Raw genomic sequence first — 16,807 nt, 5'->3', positions numbered from 1 at the left:
GGTCTTACCTAAATCATCCATCCATCTGATTTCTTGTGTTTGGAGTTACAAGAGGCAAGTTCTCTTAGGGTCTCATACTGTCCGTTCGTTACTTGATTCAGGCCTGTCCGTACAGTACATCCCCTCATCTCAAGTTCTCTTAAGATCCTACCTTAATCATTCATTTGGTTTTGTGTTTAGGGTTACAAAAAGCTATATTTTTATTTCTAGCCCTCTGTACCCCATTCATATCAATAATTCAATTCTTTGATATTTATAAAAAGGACCGATGGAAGAATACATTTTTTTGTTTTTGGCCAAAAGACGGAAGAATAAGTTCAAAATTGATTTTTGCCATTTCTTATTGCCATAGTACAAGCTAAAAACTGATGAACTTGTGAAGAATGATGTGCTCGTGTTTCTCAGGTGGGAGGTTTGGTTATAGTTAATTTAATATTTTTAAATTTACATTTTTAATATTTAGTTCTTATAAATAATTGCAAGTATTTAAATTCTCTATAATAAATATCATTCCTTTTGAACCTAATCTTTATTTTTTATTAAAAAATCTATAATGAAAATTTTCAAATTTAAATCATTCATAATATGATAGAATTTTCTTATAAAATGGAATAATTGGTATTTATAATATAAATAAAAGATCTGTGAAAGCTTTAGTCGTCACGCTCATCAACAACGATGCTAGTCTTGAAATATTTTAAATTATTTTGGCCAGAAAAATTTAAAAATACGTGTTCACAGTTTTTATTTAAATAACTGAAATATATTAGTAAGGTTAAAATCTTGTAGTTTTACTTATATTTTACTCATCGTCATCATCATATATTTTCTTTTTTTATTTATAAGTAATATTTCATTAATTCATCCAGATTCAAAAAGTTTAAATATGTTCTGTATTTAAAATTAATTCAACTTTCAAAAATTATTCTAGTTAAGTATAATAAATCTTAACTTTATAAATTGAGTCACCAAAAAAAGTAAAGTAGAGAAGAGATAGAGTAGAGAAGAAATGAAGACAAGAAAATGAGAAAATTATATTGCATTCCTTCATTTCTCTTCAGTTTCCTTTGCTTACATCACAAGGACATGCTTTATTTATAGGCATAGTCTTGCATATAAGTTACACTTATACTTAAATGATGATAAATAGTTGACAACAAGTTAAATCATATAAATGTGAGTGGGAAATGAGTTAAAAGATTAATGAAACAGTGAAGTAATGGAGTAGTAGAGGGTTAATGCACAATAAAAATAGTGGGAGTTATTTGATAAAGTTGAAGAGGAAGCGGAAGAAATACACTAATAATATTCATAACATAACTTAATTTCATTCCTCCTTTTCTGCTTCCCTGTTTTATTAAAAATATTCAACAATATTTATATAAATTATATTACTAAAAAATATTAATTGTTTCCAACATTGTACAAAGTACTTAATCAAAATGAATATAGAAACAAAATAGGAAAAATTGATCTTTTGGTCCTTTTAGTTTTAATTAGTTTGTAATTCTATCTCTATATTTCAACTTGGTGCAGCTCAATCCTTAATTGATAGAGTTGTTAATAAAGGTTAGCCTTTGACGAGTTAGGACCTAAAAAGACCAGCCTTTTTAGAGTGCACGTGTTATTAAATTAGCATATTTTTAAAGCCTAACCCTTAGACATGTGAGTTTAGGGCCTGCCTGCAGGCTTTTATATCTTTTTTCAAATTCTAAGATTTTTTTAATTTTTTGAAATACAAAAAAAAGTAAAACTATAAATCTCCTAAAATTCTTGATTCAAATCATAAACATTAGTAAAATAAAGTGTTAAATTATTCTTTAATTTTTCAAAAAAAATACAAACCATACCTTAAACACTAACAAATTATTGTTCAAACTAGGGAAAAAAAATACAAAACTAAATAAAACAAACAAATCATAAAAATAGAAACTAAGCAGCTAAGGATTATCATTAGTTTATCCAAAAAAAAAACAAAAGAAAAGGATTAACAATTATGATTTTCATCTTCATCATTATTGAAACATCCTTCCATTGACCCTTTTTAGTACTTGTCTGGAAGTATTATGATTCAAGCGGATCAAAAATAAGCTCGTAAATTAAAAACTCGCATTTAATTTCATAGGTTACTATTCACTGGTAAATCCTAGATTCTTGGTTCAATTTTGAAAATTCATAACTAATTATAAAAAAATTGTATTGAGGTGATCTCAGTCTCCTTTTAAAGCTTTTTTTAAATTTTTATAGGAGAAAGATGTAAATATGAACTTAACTCTTCTCTATTCGTATAGTTAATTTATGGAAGTTTACTGTTTATTTGCTAAAAAATGTACTTTTCAGTTTCTCTGCCTTAATTTTGAGCAGTTATAACTCTTAGCACACACATCCATTTTAAGTAATTTACTGCTTGTTTTAAAGCTCTAGATGTATACTTTGAGCATACCAAATTTCATGGGCAGATTCCATCATTTGTCTTACTTCCACTTTGTCACAAATTTGGGGCTCATTTAGGAATAAACTATCCCCCAACTTGCATTAATAATACATAATTAATTCTTTTCATGTATATTATCATTCTATCAATGCACTAACCATTCTCATACATCATTATAGCCAATCATACATGCCATTATTATTCTTACACATTGCATAATATCAATGGCATATGTAAAAATTGATCATCATAATGAATTATCATAATAACTTATTCAATTCTTCAATCCTTCCCTTTATTCTCGCATTTCCACATTTTGCATTGTACTCCTATGCTCTTTGCACCGATTAGGACTGGTTGAAGGAGGGTGAGATTTTGGGAGAATATAAGTAGCAAACAATAACTACCCAAACATATATGGTAAGCTTAGTGTCACACCTTCATTTTAAACCCCATTATACATCCTTTAGAACAATTTGGAATCGTCACACAATGCTCAAAGTAGGTAAAACCAAGATTGAAATTTTTTTTCCCAGTTACTATTCATGCAACCCTTAAAAATCGGGTCAACTTTGAAAAATCATAACTAAATGTAGAAAAATAAAAAAAGAGTGGTTCCAAGCCTCACGAAAAGCTTATGAAATTATCTACATAGGAAAAATATTCATAAGTATCAATTTCTCACAGATCAATACCAGTTTCCATGCAATTATGTACGGTTCATTTGGTAAATTCTGGAATTTTCAGTATTTTTGCCCAACTTTGGAAGGGCATGACTTCTTGCACAAAAATCCAAATTTGATGGTTTACCACTTGATTTAAAGCTAAAAATATGATCTGTAAGCTTGCCAAATTTCAAGTCCAGACTCCAACATTTGCTAATTATTTCGGGTGTCCCAAGTTTAGCCATTTCTAGGGAAAGTTTATCCTCTAACTACACTTGTTTTGATTCTTTCTTAACCTTTTACCCATCCTTAATCATTTGGGACTTAACACATGCTTGGACATACATTCCACCATACGTTTATATGTTTAACATAGGCATACATGCTTGGCTCCCATTAGGAGCTATTATCCAACAAACATTTTTAAAGTCATAAGATTACATAACAGATTCCAAAATTTACTCTAGGATACATTGATTGTTCATTAGACCTCCGGGACAATTTCCTTGCCTTTGCCCTTGCTTGAACTCCCTCCTAGGTGGTGTTAAACATAAGAGTGAGATTTCAAAGAAATTCCAGTAGTACAGAATCACAATTATCATGCATTCCTGCAACACTACATGCAATGCTTTTGTGCATTCATCTGTTATGTGTTCATGCTTTTATGCCATGGAAAGTAAGCTATCATACATATATTCAATGGACATAATGCCAAGGCAACATAATTCAAACATTGCAATCAACAATTGCAATAAAGTTTAGTCACATCATGGCACACATTGCACACATACACATTAACACATCAATGTAAGCAAGAAAGCAATCAAATGTAATTCAATGCTACCTTTTGGTACTTAGTCCTTGATTTCCTTTAAGTTTAGGATGTTTTCTTGAGGATTTGGCAAGGTACCTATCAAACCAACACCAATGCCAATCATTCAACAGTTAATCAAACACATTACACCTTACTTAAACAATAAACCCCCTTTCTTTAGGATTTTTGGCCTAAATGTTTTTCCTTTGATTTAAGAAACCTCCTTTGCCATTCCTACATGATTTTTCATATAGAATTCAAATATCAAATCAGATTTTACAAAATCTAATCCCTTCCTTAAGTTCTGGTCAAAACAGAAACGAATTTCATAAGGGAGATGTCAAAATTTCTAACTTTGATTTTTAATGCTTTCAAATCCAATTCCTCCACATATCCCTACACAAAAATACCCAAGGAACTCAATGGAAGCATCAAAACCATCAAAATCCAACCTTAAGTCCCTGAATTCCAAAATGGATGAACACACCCCTTTTGGTTCCTAAATTTCCACATTTGATTTCAATGAATTAAAACATACTTCCATGGCACAACCTACACAAAATCACATTTCAAATTCATTAGAACCATTAAAACACATGGAATCCAATCCTATTCTTGAGTTCTTGGTTGGGCCGAAACATTTTTCTTGCACACTATGAGGTTTTCTTTCCATAATCCATTCCAAAACAACACCAAACACAATAACACAAGCTCATAATTCAACTTACTATCCACTCCTAGGACTTTCAGCAAAACAAAAATAGAGCAGCACTTCTTCCTCAATTTTTTCATGGTTTGGCCATTGAAAAAGCATAAAATTAAAGCCTAAACATACCTTAAGGAGTCTTGGATTGAAGCTTGATGATTTGCCTTGGATTGGAAGTGGTTTAAAGAGTGTTTGGAAGCCAAGAAGAAAATTGTGCAGAACCTCCCCTCTATTGTCCCTAGGGGTGTTCAAATTGTCCTGTCCCGGTAGGTCCATCCCGGTCCCGGCAACTTTGGGACGGGACGGGACGAGACAAAAAAATTTACAGGACGGGACATGGGACGGGGTCGTCTCGTCCCTGTCTCGTCCCGGGGTATATATTATAAAAAAGAATTGCAATTTTCAATTTATCCGGTCCTCCCTTCATCTCCTAAGCCCTAAATTTCTAATAGTTCATACTTCAGTTCAGTTCATACTAGCCGCGCCTCGTCTTGTCGCTCTCGCCCCTCAGAATCTCTCAGTCCAACTCTTTGCTTCCGCTGGCTTCAGAAATCAGAGCTGCCCGTCTCTTCCGTCGTTCTGTGAGAAGGTCTGTGCTCACTCCTTTCCTGACCGTCGCGCACAAGGAGATAGCTGAAGCCAAAGCCACATTTGGATCTTGAATCTGGACTACTGTCTCGCTAGCATTCTTCGTCAGATTTTTTATCTTGCGCCCGCACTCTATACTGAACTCTCCCACGACCTCGACGGCTTTGGCGCCTCTGCCTTCAGGCACGCCTCTTCCTCGTCGTTCCTTCCCTGCGGCTGTGCTCTGTTACTCCTGCGATCCCGACTCTCGCACACAATAGTAACCACCGTAGAGCTAGCGTGCCCTCTCTTCCTCAGATTTTTTGCACTCTGACACCGATGAGTACTCTCCCGCCTCTTCTTCTTTGAGTCTCCACTGATTGCGGTCTTCTCTGCCATTGACAATCACTAAAAAGTATAAAATTACCATGATTGCATAATCCTAGAGCTAACTAAAAAATTGCATCGCCTTGAATTAAAATTCTCGCCTTGTCTCTCCCTGCGCCAGCTCTGTAGTGCCCGTGGTGCCGTGCCTTTGCTGTGAAGTGTGAACTGTCCCCTGAATCAATTCATCTGCGAGGTAACTGTCTCTCCTTTTTTTAAAAAAAATTTTTGGACTACTTTGCTGTGAAGTGTGGTTTGACTGGCTTCATTAGTGAAATACAGTTAAGATATAGACTGGGGATATATTATCATTTAATGGAAGTGTCATCCATGCATTATTTGAATTGAGCATAGTTAAATGATATATATTGTATTTGATGTCAGATTGTTGTTTGTGTTGTTAGGATATATATTGAATTCGAACTAGGGATATTGATTAGTTAGTTAGCAATTTGAGTTGTAAATTATTTGTGCTTTTTTTTCTATTTATGCAGAAAAGAAGTTTAATTTATTTTAAAGATGTCAAATGCACAAACTGGTCAAGAAGATTATGGTGAAAATGAAAGTAGAACTATAGAAACACCTGTTAATGAAAAGGAAAAAGACACTGGTTTGACAAGTATTGAGGGTGAGGAAGGAGATGAACCAAGAGCAAAGAGACAGAAATCTACGGTTTGGGATCATTTTGACAAGCTTCCTTTAAGCCAAACAAATGGGCAACTTCGAGCAAAGTGCAAGTATTGTCCAACAACAATTGCTTGTCACTCTTCATATGGGACAAGTGGATTAAAAAAACATATAGAGAGGTGTGTCTTAAATCCAAACCGAATTAATAAGAAGACACAATCTTTGTTGTCAAGCTCTCAATTAGGTTCTTCTAAAACATTGAGTCATCATGTATTTCATCAAGAAGAATATAGAAAAGGTGTTGCATTATTTGTTATATTGGATGAAATGCCTTTTGAGTTGTGGAAGGTGATGGGTTTAAAGAAATGATGACTAGGATGGAACCCCGTTTTCAAGTCCCATTAAGAGCAACTGTCACTAGGGATTGTTTGGGTTTGTATCTTGAAGAAGCGAGGAAGTTGAAAATGTATTTTAAAAGAACCAAAGTTCGTGTTTGCCTCACTACAGATACATGGACTTCTTGTCAAAATTCTAACTTTATATGCTTGACTACTCACTGGATTGATAAGGAATGGATATACCAAAAGAGAATCTTGAATTTTTGTGTAGTTGAAAATCATAGGGGTGATACAATTGCATCAGAAATAGAGAAATGTTTATTAGCTTGGGGTATTGAGAAAGTGTTTACTATCACAGTTGATAATGCATCTTCAAATGATAATGCAGTGGCAAAATTAAAAGATGTTTTGAGCCATTGGAATGGTTTGGTATGTAATGGGGACTTCTTGCACTTGAGGTGTTGTGCATATATTTTGAATTTAATTGTTTGTGATGGTGTGAAGGACATGCACAGATCTATTGAAGGCATTCACAATGCCATTAAATATGTGAGGTCTTCTCCAGGAAGGTTGCTTAAATTCAAAGAGCTTGATGAGAAAATGAAAATTTACTCTAAGAGCCTCCTAACCATGGATTGTCTAACTAGGTGGAATTCAACTTACATCATGTTGGAGAATGCCATTAAATTTAGTAGCATCTTTAAAAGAATGGAGAAAGAGGATAATGATTACACAAACTATTTTGTGGAGAAAACATTAATTGGTCCTCCTGATGCTTCCAATTGGAAAGATGCTAAAGAATTTGTTGTCTTTTTAAAAGTGTTCTATGACATCACTTTGCAATTTTCAGGATCACTTTATGTTACCTCAAATATATGCTTTCAACATATAGCTGATGTGTTTGTTATCCTGCATACAAGGGCAAATAATCCTAATTTTCTGGTGTCTGATATGGCTAAGAGGATGGAAGCTAAGTATGAAAAGTATTGGGGAAAGTTGGAGAATCTCAATCCTTTGCTGGTAATAGCAATGGTTCTTGACCCTAGGTATAAAATGAAGTTTTTGAAGCTTGCTTTTAATGAGATGTTTCCTGATTCTACACAACGTGAAGCTATGACAAATAGAGTCACAAATGCCTTGTATTGTTTGTATGACTTCTATTCAAGTGGGCATGAAACAAACACATCTGAATCTCAAAATCAAAGTCAGACACAAGCATCAAGTGAACCTGCTGGCTTAAGTCAACTTCAGATGGCAATGTTGGAATCTAGGCCTCTACTGCAACTATTTGTTGCCCAAAATGAGGTTGAAGTTGAAACAGATAAATATGCAAAAGTGGAGAAGTATTTTCAAGCTGAGTTAGTTGATGTTCTTTATCCTAACTTTGATATTTTGGCATGGTGGAAAGTAAATAGTTCTAAATACAAAATCCTTTCATTGATTGCACGTGATGTCTTGGCCATGCCTGTATCCATTGTATCTTCAAAATCTGCATTTAGTATGGGAGGTCGTGTCATTGATGAATTCAGAAGTTCCCTATCATCAAATATGGCTGAGGCACTAATTTGTGCACAGAATTGGTTATCTCCATCTACATCAAAAGTAAAGGGATTTGATATTGATAGCTTCAATGATACTGATATTGGTAATTTTTATTTTTTATTTTATTTAATTTATTTTTTCAGTTTTGTTTAAATACTTTATAGTTTATACCACTAAGGCACTAACAAATTGTTCTTTTTATGGTGTTTTTTTTTGTTGCAGAAGAGCAATTAACAGCTTCAATTTCAAATCTCTTGGAAAGTTAAATTGCTTTGTAGTTGGCTCATGGTTGGTTGTTTTGACTTTTGATTTAGCTTTAATGTCATGGATTGAAATTTTTATATTATTATGTCTTGCTTGTTTTGGTTTGAACTGATTGTGTTATGACTGTCTTGAAAATGAATTATGGTGGATTGTTCTACTTGGATTGCAGATTTATTATTGTGTTCTTGATTGCTAAAAAGTGATTCAAAATATTAAAGACCTTGAGATGACAATATTAAATTGCCTTTCCACCTTTTTCTGTGTTTCTTGCAGTGTTCTCAACTGCTATATAATTTAACAGATCTTTCCATTATTAATGTAGGAGAATGTGCTTTAGTGGCGACTCCATGACCTTCAGGAACAAAAAAAAAAAAGAATGGTGGCCTGCAGGATTTTTAATGTTACAGTTTACAGAGGTGTAGGATTAATTTCAGATGCTGTTGGTGTTTTCAATATAATATCAATGAAGCTGACCCTTGATTGTGAACTGTAACTTGGCATAAATTTAACAATGATAAGACATGTGCATTTTGTTGTAATTCTCATTAAACGGACGATTGCATGGTATGTTAATTTGAGTACAGTGTTTTTCATTAATTAGATAGTCTTTGATTTAATTTTTGTAATATATAAAGAGTGACTGCAGTCTGCAGAGGAGTTTTTGTTAAAAAAGCAAGCAAAGGCCCAAAATTAACTTGAATTTACAGTTGCTCCAAAAAAAAAAAAAGAAAGCATCAAGCCCAATTCAGAAAAGGTCCAGAACTGAAATTTTAGGGGGTAAAAAAAACAGGACGGAAAAAAAAAGAGGAAAGCATCAGGCCCAATTCAGAAAAGGTCCAGAATTAAAATTTAGGGGGCAAAAAAAATAGAACAAAAAAAAAAAGAGGAAAACATTAGGCCCAATTCAAAAAAGGTCCAGAATTGATTGGGGGCAAAAAAAAAAAGGGATGGGACACGGGACAAAAATCCTGTCCCGTCCCTGTTCACCGGGACCGGACCGGGACGGGCCTGTCCCGGTCTCGTCCCGTCCCATGAACACCCCTAAGTGTCCCAATTCTGTCCGAATTTGGAGTGCCTTGTGGGGGTATTTATAGACCTCATTTGCTGTCCAAAAGCCTGGCCTTGGGCAGCTATTTTTGCCCTAAATTAAGTGCAAAATTCGGCCAAAATGAAGAACAAATCCTAGCCACACATCCTTTGACTCAAGTTTCAAGAGAGTTGATCCAATGGTTAAAAATTTGCCCAGCATACAAGCCAGCTATTCTGATCATGATGAGCATGAATTTGGGCCTTTTTGGATGCTAACCAAATGGTAAAAACTGATTAGGAAGAAATGGAATTGGTTAGGGTAATTTTAAAAATTATTTGGTCACACAATACCCGATTTCTTGCCCCCTATTAGAGAAAAATAGCTAAGGGCTTCCAAAATTCCATTTCTTTTCATGATAAATCCATATTTATTCCAAAAGTGTGATCTAGAAGTTTTGGAAATTTTTCAAGACCTCTAGGTATTTTTTTCACATTTTCTCTAAAATCGGGTCTTTACCGATAGGAATTCGGAAGTAAATTCCCCATAAATTATTTTCTCCATTTCCAATGCTTGGAAACAATTTTATAAATTCATAAATATTCCTAGGGAGTGTATCCATATTTTTACTTGAATTTTTGGAGTCCTTAGGTAATTAAAATAATTATATCACTTTAATTCCCCTTTATTTTTCCCTATTTTCCCAAAAATAATTATTTTTCTGGGAATTTTCACCAAAATTTATTTTGGGCCATTCTCACTCCCAAAACATCATAGGTGACTCAAAACCCCTAATTCCACCTTTTTCTATTTTTAGGAAATTTTTGAAAACTTTTCTCAAAATTACCGTTTTGCCCCTAGGGATCCAATAAAGTCAGTTTCATCCCATTTTGGGTTTCCATGCTTTACTCATACCTTATGCTTATCAATCATATCTCATTTCTCACATTCCCATTACTAGGGTTTCAAATTTTGGGATGTTACATTTCCCTCCCCCTTAAAATAAATTTCATCCTCGAAATTTAAACTATACCTTATTCGAAGAGTTCAGGATAATTATCTTTCATGTCATCTTCCTTCTCCCAGGTTGCTTCTTCTTGTGCCAGATTCTCCCAGATGACTTTAACCATTGGGATGGATTTCTGTCGTAGTTGCTTTACTTGACAATTAATGATCTTTACTGGTTTGATCTCCCAGGTTAGGTCATGCAGTGCAATATCTTCATATTCCAAAACATGAGAGGGATCTGGCTGGTACTTCTTTAATTGGGATACATGAAAGACATCATGTATCATACTAAGGTTTGGGGGTAGGGCCACTTTATATGCCACTGGTCCTACTTTTGACAGAATCTGGAAAGGTCCGATGTATTTTGGTGACAATTTCTTCGATTTCAAAGACCTTCCTACTCCCGTTGTTAGAGATACTTTCAAGAACACATGGTCTCCTATATCGAAGGTCAAAGACTTTTGTCGAATGTCCGCATAACTTTTCTATCTGCTTTGGGCTGTGAGCAGTTTCTGTCTAATCGACCTTATCCTCTCAGTTGTTTGCTCGACTAGGTTTGGCCCATATAGCTTTCGCTCCCCGAATTCTGTCCAACACAGTGGGGATCTGCACTTGCGATCATACAAAGCTTCATACGGAGCCATCTATATACTGGAGTGATAACTGTTATTGTAAGCAAATTCTGCTAATGGCAGATAGTCATCCCAATTACCTTTGAAATCCAATACACAGGCTCTCAACATATCTTCCAGTGTTTGTATGGTTCGCTTTGTCTGACCGTCTGTCTGTGGGTGATATGCTATACTGAAGCTCAACTTGGTGCCCATTGCTTACTGTAGTGCCTTCTAGAATCGGGATAGAAACCGAGGATCTCAGTCAGATACAATTGACCCTAGCACTCCATGAAATCTCACAATTTCTTTGATATATAACTTGGCAAGTTTTTCTGGTTGGTAATCTTTCTTTATTGCCAGAAAATGGGCAGACTTCGTTAATCGGTCAATAATCACCCATATCACGTCATATCCAGATGAGGTACGGGGTAACCCCACGATGAAATCTATGGAGATACTATCCCATTTCCATTCCTGAATATTTAGAGGATGTAAAAGCCCTGACAGTCTCTGATGCTCCGTTTTGACCTTCTGGCAAGTGAGGCATTTAGATACATACTCTATTATGTCCTTCTTCATGCCAGGCCACCAAAACATACGTCAGAGGTCCTGGTACATCTTCGTCATTCCCGGATGTATCGTATATTTATTCTTATGTGCCTCATCCAATAGCTATTGCCTGATGGACTCTAGAACATATACCCGTTCCTTATACTTCAATATTCCATCTGGTGATACCTCGATCGCATCATCCTCAGCTTTTGTTAGCTTAATCCGAAGTGTATCAGCTATCAGATCGCTCTTCTGGGCCTCTTTGATTTGTTCTATCAGTTGGGCTTCTGCTCTTCTCACTTATACTTTCTGGGTCATTAGTTTCATATGGAACAAAGGTTCCAATCCCTCACATCTTTGATGAGTTTCCGTTCTTGAATCATTAGGAACGCTACTTGTACTACCTTTCGGCTTAAGGCGTCAGCTACCACATTAGCCTTGCCCGGATGGTATTTTATCTGGTAATCATAATCCTTGGGCAACTCCATCCATCGTCGTTGCCTCATGTTTAGTTCTTTTTAATCCTGCAGGTACTTGAGACTTTTATGGTCACAATATAGTTCAACGGTTGCTCCATATAGATAATGCTTCCAGATTTTTAAGGCATAAACTATTGCAGCTAATTCTAAGTTGTGAGTGGGATAATTCTCTTCATGAGACTTTAACTGTCGTGAGGTGTAGGCGACTACTCGTCCTTGCTACATTAATACACACCCTAATCCTTGCTTGCTAGCATTGGTATATACAACATACGGTAGGGTTGGATCGGGAATTATTAGCACAAGGGTTGAGGTCAACCTTCGTTTCAGCTCTTGGAAGCTAGCCTCACATTTATCATCCCACACGAATTGCTAGTTCTTACGTGTAAGTTTAGTCAGGGGCTGTGCAATTCTTGAAAAATCTTTAATAAATCTTCTATAGTAACCTGCCAATCCCAGAAAGCTTCATATTTCTGTTACTGTTTTGGTTGCTCCCAGTTCAGAACTGCTTCCACCTTACTGGGATCCACTGCTACTCTATCTTAGGTAATCACATGACCCAAGAACTTTACTTCATTCAGCCACAACTTGCAGTTGCTGAGTTTGGCATATAGCCATTTCTCCTTCAAAATACTTAGAACGATCCGTAAATGTTGTTCATGTTTTGCTGGTGACTTGGAATATACTAAGATATCATCAATGAAAACCACCACAAACTAATCTAGATATGGTTGAAAGATCCTGTTCATGTAATCTATGAAAATCGCAGGGGCATTCATTAATCCGAAAGGCATTACCAAGAACTCATAGTGCCCATACCGTGTTCGGAAAGTGGTCTTTAGAATGTCCTTTGCTTTAATCCTCAGTTGATGGTACCCTGATCTCAAGTCAATCTTGGAAACACTGTGGTACCAGCTAATTGATCTAACAAATCGTCTATTTGAGGTAGTGGGTACTTGTTTTTAATTGTCACTTTGTTGAGCTCTCGGTAATCAATACATAACCGTAGACTACTGTCCTTTTTATGGACAAACAAGACGGGTGCTCCCAATGGTGACACACTGGGTCGAATAAAATTCTTTTCTAATAGCTCCTCTAACTGCTTCTTTAGTTCTGCCATTTCATTTGGAGCCATACGATACGGGGCTTTGGAAATCGGCCCTACTCCCGGTACCATGTCAATTGTAAATTCTACCTCTCGTTTCGGGGGTAACCTGCTAATTTCTGTCGGAAAGACTTTCGGAAAATTACATACCACGGGTATCTCTGTTATGCCTTCTTCCACTTCTGCATGTATAGAGAAGAATACCACATACCCCTAACAGCCATGTCTTAGGCAATCCTCGGCTTGGGCTCCCGTAATCAAGTTCAGTTTCACCTCGGTACAAGGGGTTAGCTCATGGGGAGGAAAAATCAAAGTCCTATCCTTACAGTCAAGGAGTATATTATGGGTAGACAGCCAATTCAGGCCAAGTATCACGTCAATCTCATAAAAAGGCATACATATTAGGTCAAGTGTAGTGCAACAGTGGGCATACCAGACAATACAATTTAGGCAAACATCAGACGTATAAACTTTAGTGCCCGTAGGAGTAGCCACACATAGATCATATAATAATGTGTTAACAGCAGGTCCTATGCACTTTGCGTAATCATATGCAATAAAGGAGTGGTTAGCACCCGAGTCAAACATAGCGTGCACAAGGTAATTATTAACTTGAATCGTACCTTGTATCATCTCAGGCGACTTATCAGCCTCTTCCCTTGTGAGGGCAAAAACCCTCCCTTGAGTTGGGGGCCTCGAGCCGTCCACATTAAGAGGGCACTCCTTTATATAGTGTCCAGGCTTGTCACATCGGAAGCACACGTTTTGACCCATCAAACATGGTCAATCTCTGTGGTTTTTACCACAGATGCTACATTCCTTGGTCTGGCGCATAGTGCTGCTTCCTCCTTGCCTTGCTCCTCCTCCTCGTTTAGACTTCTTGGAAAACATAGGCTTTCACCTCTTCCTATTTCCTCCGGAAGAAGTCCCCTCTGGTCCTCCCCTTATTGCTAGTCCTTCTAGTCTAGGAGTGGCCGTGACTAATGCCTGGTGGTTCAGGCTACTTTCAGTAATCCAGCAGGCTTCCACTGCCTGATTGAACTTCTCAAGTTGCCATGGGGCTACCTTCTCCCTCAGCTCCTGTCTTAGTCCCCTTACCATTTTCTCTGTTTTCCATCACTCATCATTGCGGAGTTGGAGGTAGTTAGAGTAATGAGAGAGCCTCATGTACCTATCTAGGTGCTCATCGAAGGACTCTCGAGGACCTTGTTGAATCATTAGAAATTCCACCTCTTTTTCATCTCTTACTGACAGTGGGAAGTATTTCGAATTAAAGTGTTCCTTGAACACTTCCCAGGTAATAGGGGTTGCATTCTCTTAGAGGATCATCTCAGTGTTCTTCCACCAGCGATTAGCTTCACCCTCCAATTTATAAATAGCCATCTGAGCTTTTCTCTCAGAGGAACATTCAAGCACATTAAAAATCTTCTCTAGCCGAGTGATCCAGTCCTCGGCCACTTGGACATTCAATGTCCCTATGAAACTCGGGGGATTCTGTGCACTGAATCGTTTAATCCACTGTCTTAGTGAATCATGATCCCCTACAGGTCGCACCTGCTCAGCTACCGGCTCTTGGGGTTGAGCTGGCTGTGGTACCTCGGCCACTCTGGGCCCGGCCTGTTGCAGCTGTGCTACCGTTGCTGTCACTGCGGTTGCTATGGCAGCATCGCGTTCCTAGTCTTGGCGTGCTTGGGCCGCCTGAATTTCTTGCATCACCTTTTGCTGTTCCTCTAGTTGGTCTATAACCAATTGAATTGGGTCAATAGGAGGTTCTCTTGCTGCCTCCCTTGGTTGTGTTTCTCTTCGGGGTTCTCACCATTTTACTTAACTTGTTACTACAAGAGGAACAGAGGAATAAGATTATTACTTAGTCATCAAAATATTTTATACTAAGCTATGCTTCATATTTGTACATAGATAGGTTTCAGGTATAAGCATCCAAAACATAGATCATCCAAGTCACATATACAGTCATCCACTCAAGACGTGGGAGAGAAAGGAAAATAAGAAGTAACAAAAAGCTCCAATTCATCCAGGATCTGATCAAAGCTCCCATAGGCACCTTGCTTGGAGCGGTCACTAACCAGCTAGATCTGATCCTGCCAAACAGGGGTCCTTGGCAAAGAGTCGACTAGGGCCTGTCCCTACATCTCCTCATCTATCTCTCCCTCATCCTGGTCGGCGATATCACTATGTAACAGTCGTACGTAGTAAAAATAGTCCATATAAATGTACCCATACTGGTTATGGGAGATGTCAATGTAACATTAGTTATCTCCAACCTGTTACTAACCTTTTTAAACTCTAAATATTTAATAATACTATGGTAAAAAAGAATCTTAGTATAATATTTGAAAAGGCCACCATGGTTATAAAAAGAAATTTGATTTGCCAAAAATGTTAATCATGATAGAAAAGACTTGAACTAATTATTCAAAATGTCTATCATGATTATAAGAGTTTTACTAAGCAAATTGTATGAAAACCGTAATTAATAATATTTCACAATAATTGGGCCTTAGGCTTTGCAAAGTCCAGCACGTCACAATTCATCTCTAAGCCCATAACATGATATTTTCTGAATAAAATTTGTCCAAACCAACAGTAATCAACTACTTTCAAAAGTCATTATGGGTTCACATCTTACAGACCCAAGCAACTCGACAACAAAAGTAACTAAGACTATAAGTCTCAAATAAATCAGAGTATGCAAAAAGAGCTATATGTGGCAATATACAATACTCATCACATGACAAAAAGGAGGCTATACAAGATAAACATGATAGCTAAGCCTTCACTGCCTTCCCTGACGGACCAGCCCTAAAGCTATTATCTGAAAATGTTAAACAATGGGGTGAGACAAAAGCCTCAGTAACCAACAATCCTACTCATTAGGCATACAAGTAAGTGTTTGAGAGGTGTCAAGTGGAACAGTTACTAAAATCATACCTTCACAATTGTCACATGGTTATACACACACACACACACACACACACACACACACACACACACACATCAACATACAATATCGCACTCTCAATTCCACCTTATTTCCTCTGACTAAACCCATGGGCTAGTACTGTCCCGTGTGACTGGTAGTTCAACATAATAAGCTCACCGATCAATTGATGTGAACAAGCCAAAATCCATAGAGCACAAGATCGGACCATGGGTTCCCCCTCTAGTCCACTAGCAAGGTGTCATACACCCTACAACACATGAAGGGCTAAAGGATCAACCAGTGTACATCTGGCGTCCTCCCACCTTATTACCTCTATATTATGTACAAAATTCACCCCCTTATCCTCCCTATAATATGTCTCCCACCAATCAACATTCATCATCCCCTCTCATATTTATACTCATGAGATTTATAAAATAATCATTTACCAATAACATAATAACTTTCACATTTACCAAAATCGAGATTTCAAAATTTCAATAATCAACATCAACCTTGAAAACCATTTCTCAATAAATTCTTATTCCACATGACAAATTTATAAATTCATAATTTCATAACTATTTTTCAATAACATAAGGTATCTCAAGGCAATTTCAATAATAATGCCTTTCATTGCTCAAATCATAATCAAATGGCATTTCAAGAATCTCATATAATTCGAAATCACTCACAAATATCATACAAGCATATATAACAAGTGGAAAGTGGTTACCTTT

General features: G+C 36.6%; 2 protein-coding genes across 2 annotated transcripts; one reads left to right on the top strand and one right to left on the bottom strand.

Moving 5' to 3' along the window:
* Positions 1–6,089: 6,089 nt before the first annotated feature.
* Positions 6,090–8,343, top strand: LOC114756429 (zinc finger BED domain-containing protein RICESLEEPER 2-like). Its single transcript, XM_028945377.1, has 4 exons — positions 6,090–6,307; positions 6,820–6,964; positions 7,040–8,180; positions 8,300–8,343. Exons 1-4 carry the CDS (start codon positions 6,090–6,092, stop codon positions 8,341–8,343), a joined length of 1,548 nt encoding a protein of 515 aa, XP_028801210.1.
* Positions 8,344–10,402: 2,059 nt separating this feature from the next.
* On the bottom strand, positions 10,403–11,203 carry LOC114756428 (uncharacterized). The gene is made up of 2 exons (XM_028945376.1): positions 11,089–11,203; positions 10,403–10,773 (listed from the first exon to the last, which is right to left on the bottom strand). Exons 1-2 carry the CDS (start codon positions 11,201–11,203, stop codon positions 10,403–10,405), a joined length of 486 nt encoding a protein of 161 aa, XP_028801209.1.
* Positions 11,204–16,807: the final 5,604 nt, after the last annotated feature.

The sequence above is a fragment of the Neltuma alba genome, unplaced genomic scaffold (assembly GCF_004799145.2).
Source record: "Neltuma alba isolate B1F8T4 unplaced genomic scaffold, ASM479914v2 tig00010407_pilon, whole genome shotgun sequence".
In the NCBI taxonomy this organism is placed as follows: Eukaryota; Viridiplantae; Streptophyta; class Magnoliopsida; order Fabales; family Fabaceae; genus Neltuma; species Neltuma alba.
Note: the sequence above shows the minus strand (reverse complement) of the source record. Positions and strands in the feature narration are given on the sequence as shown.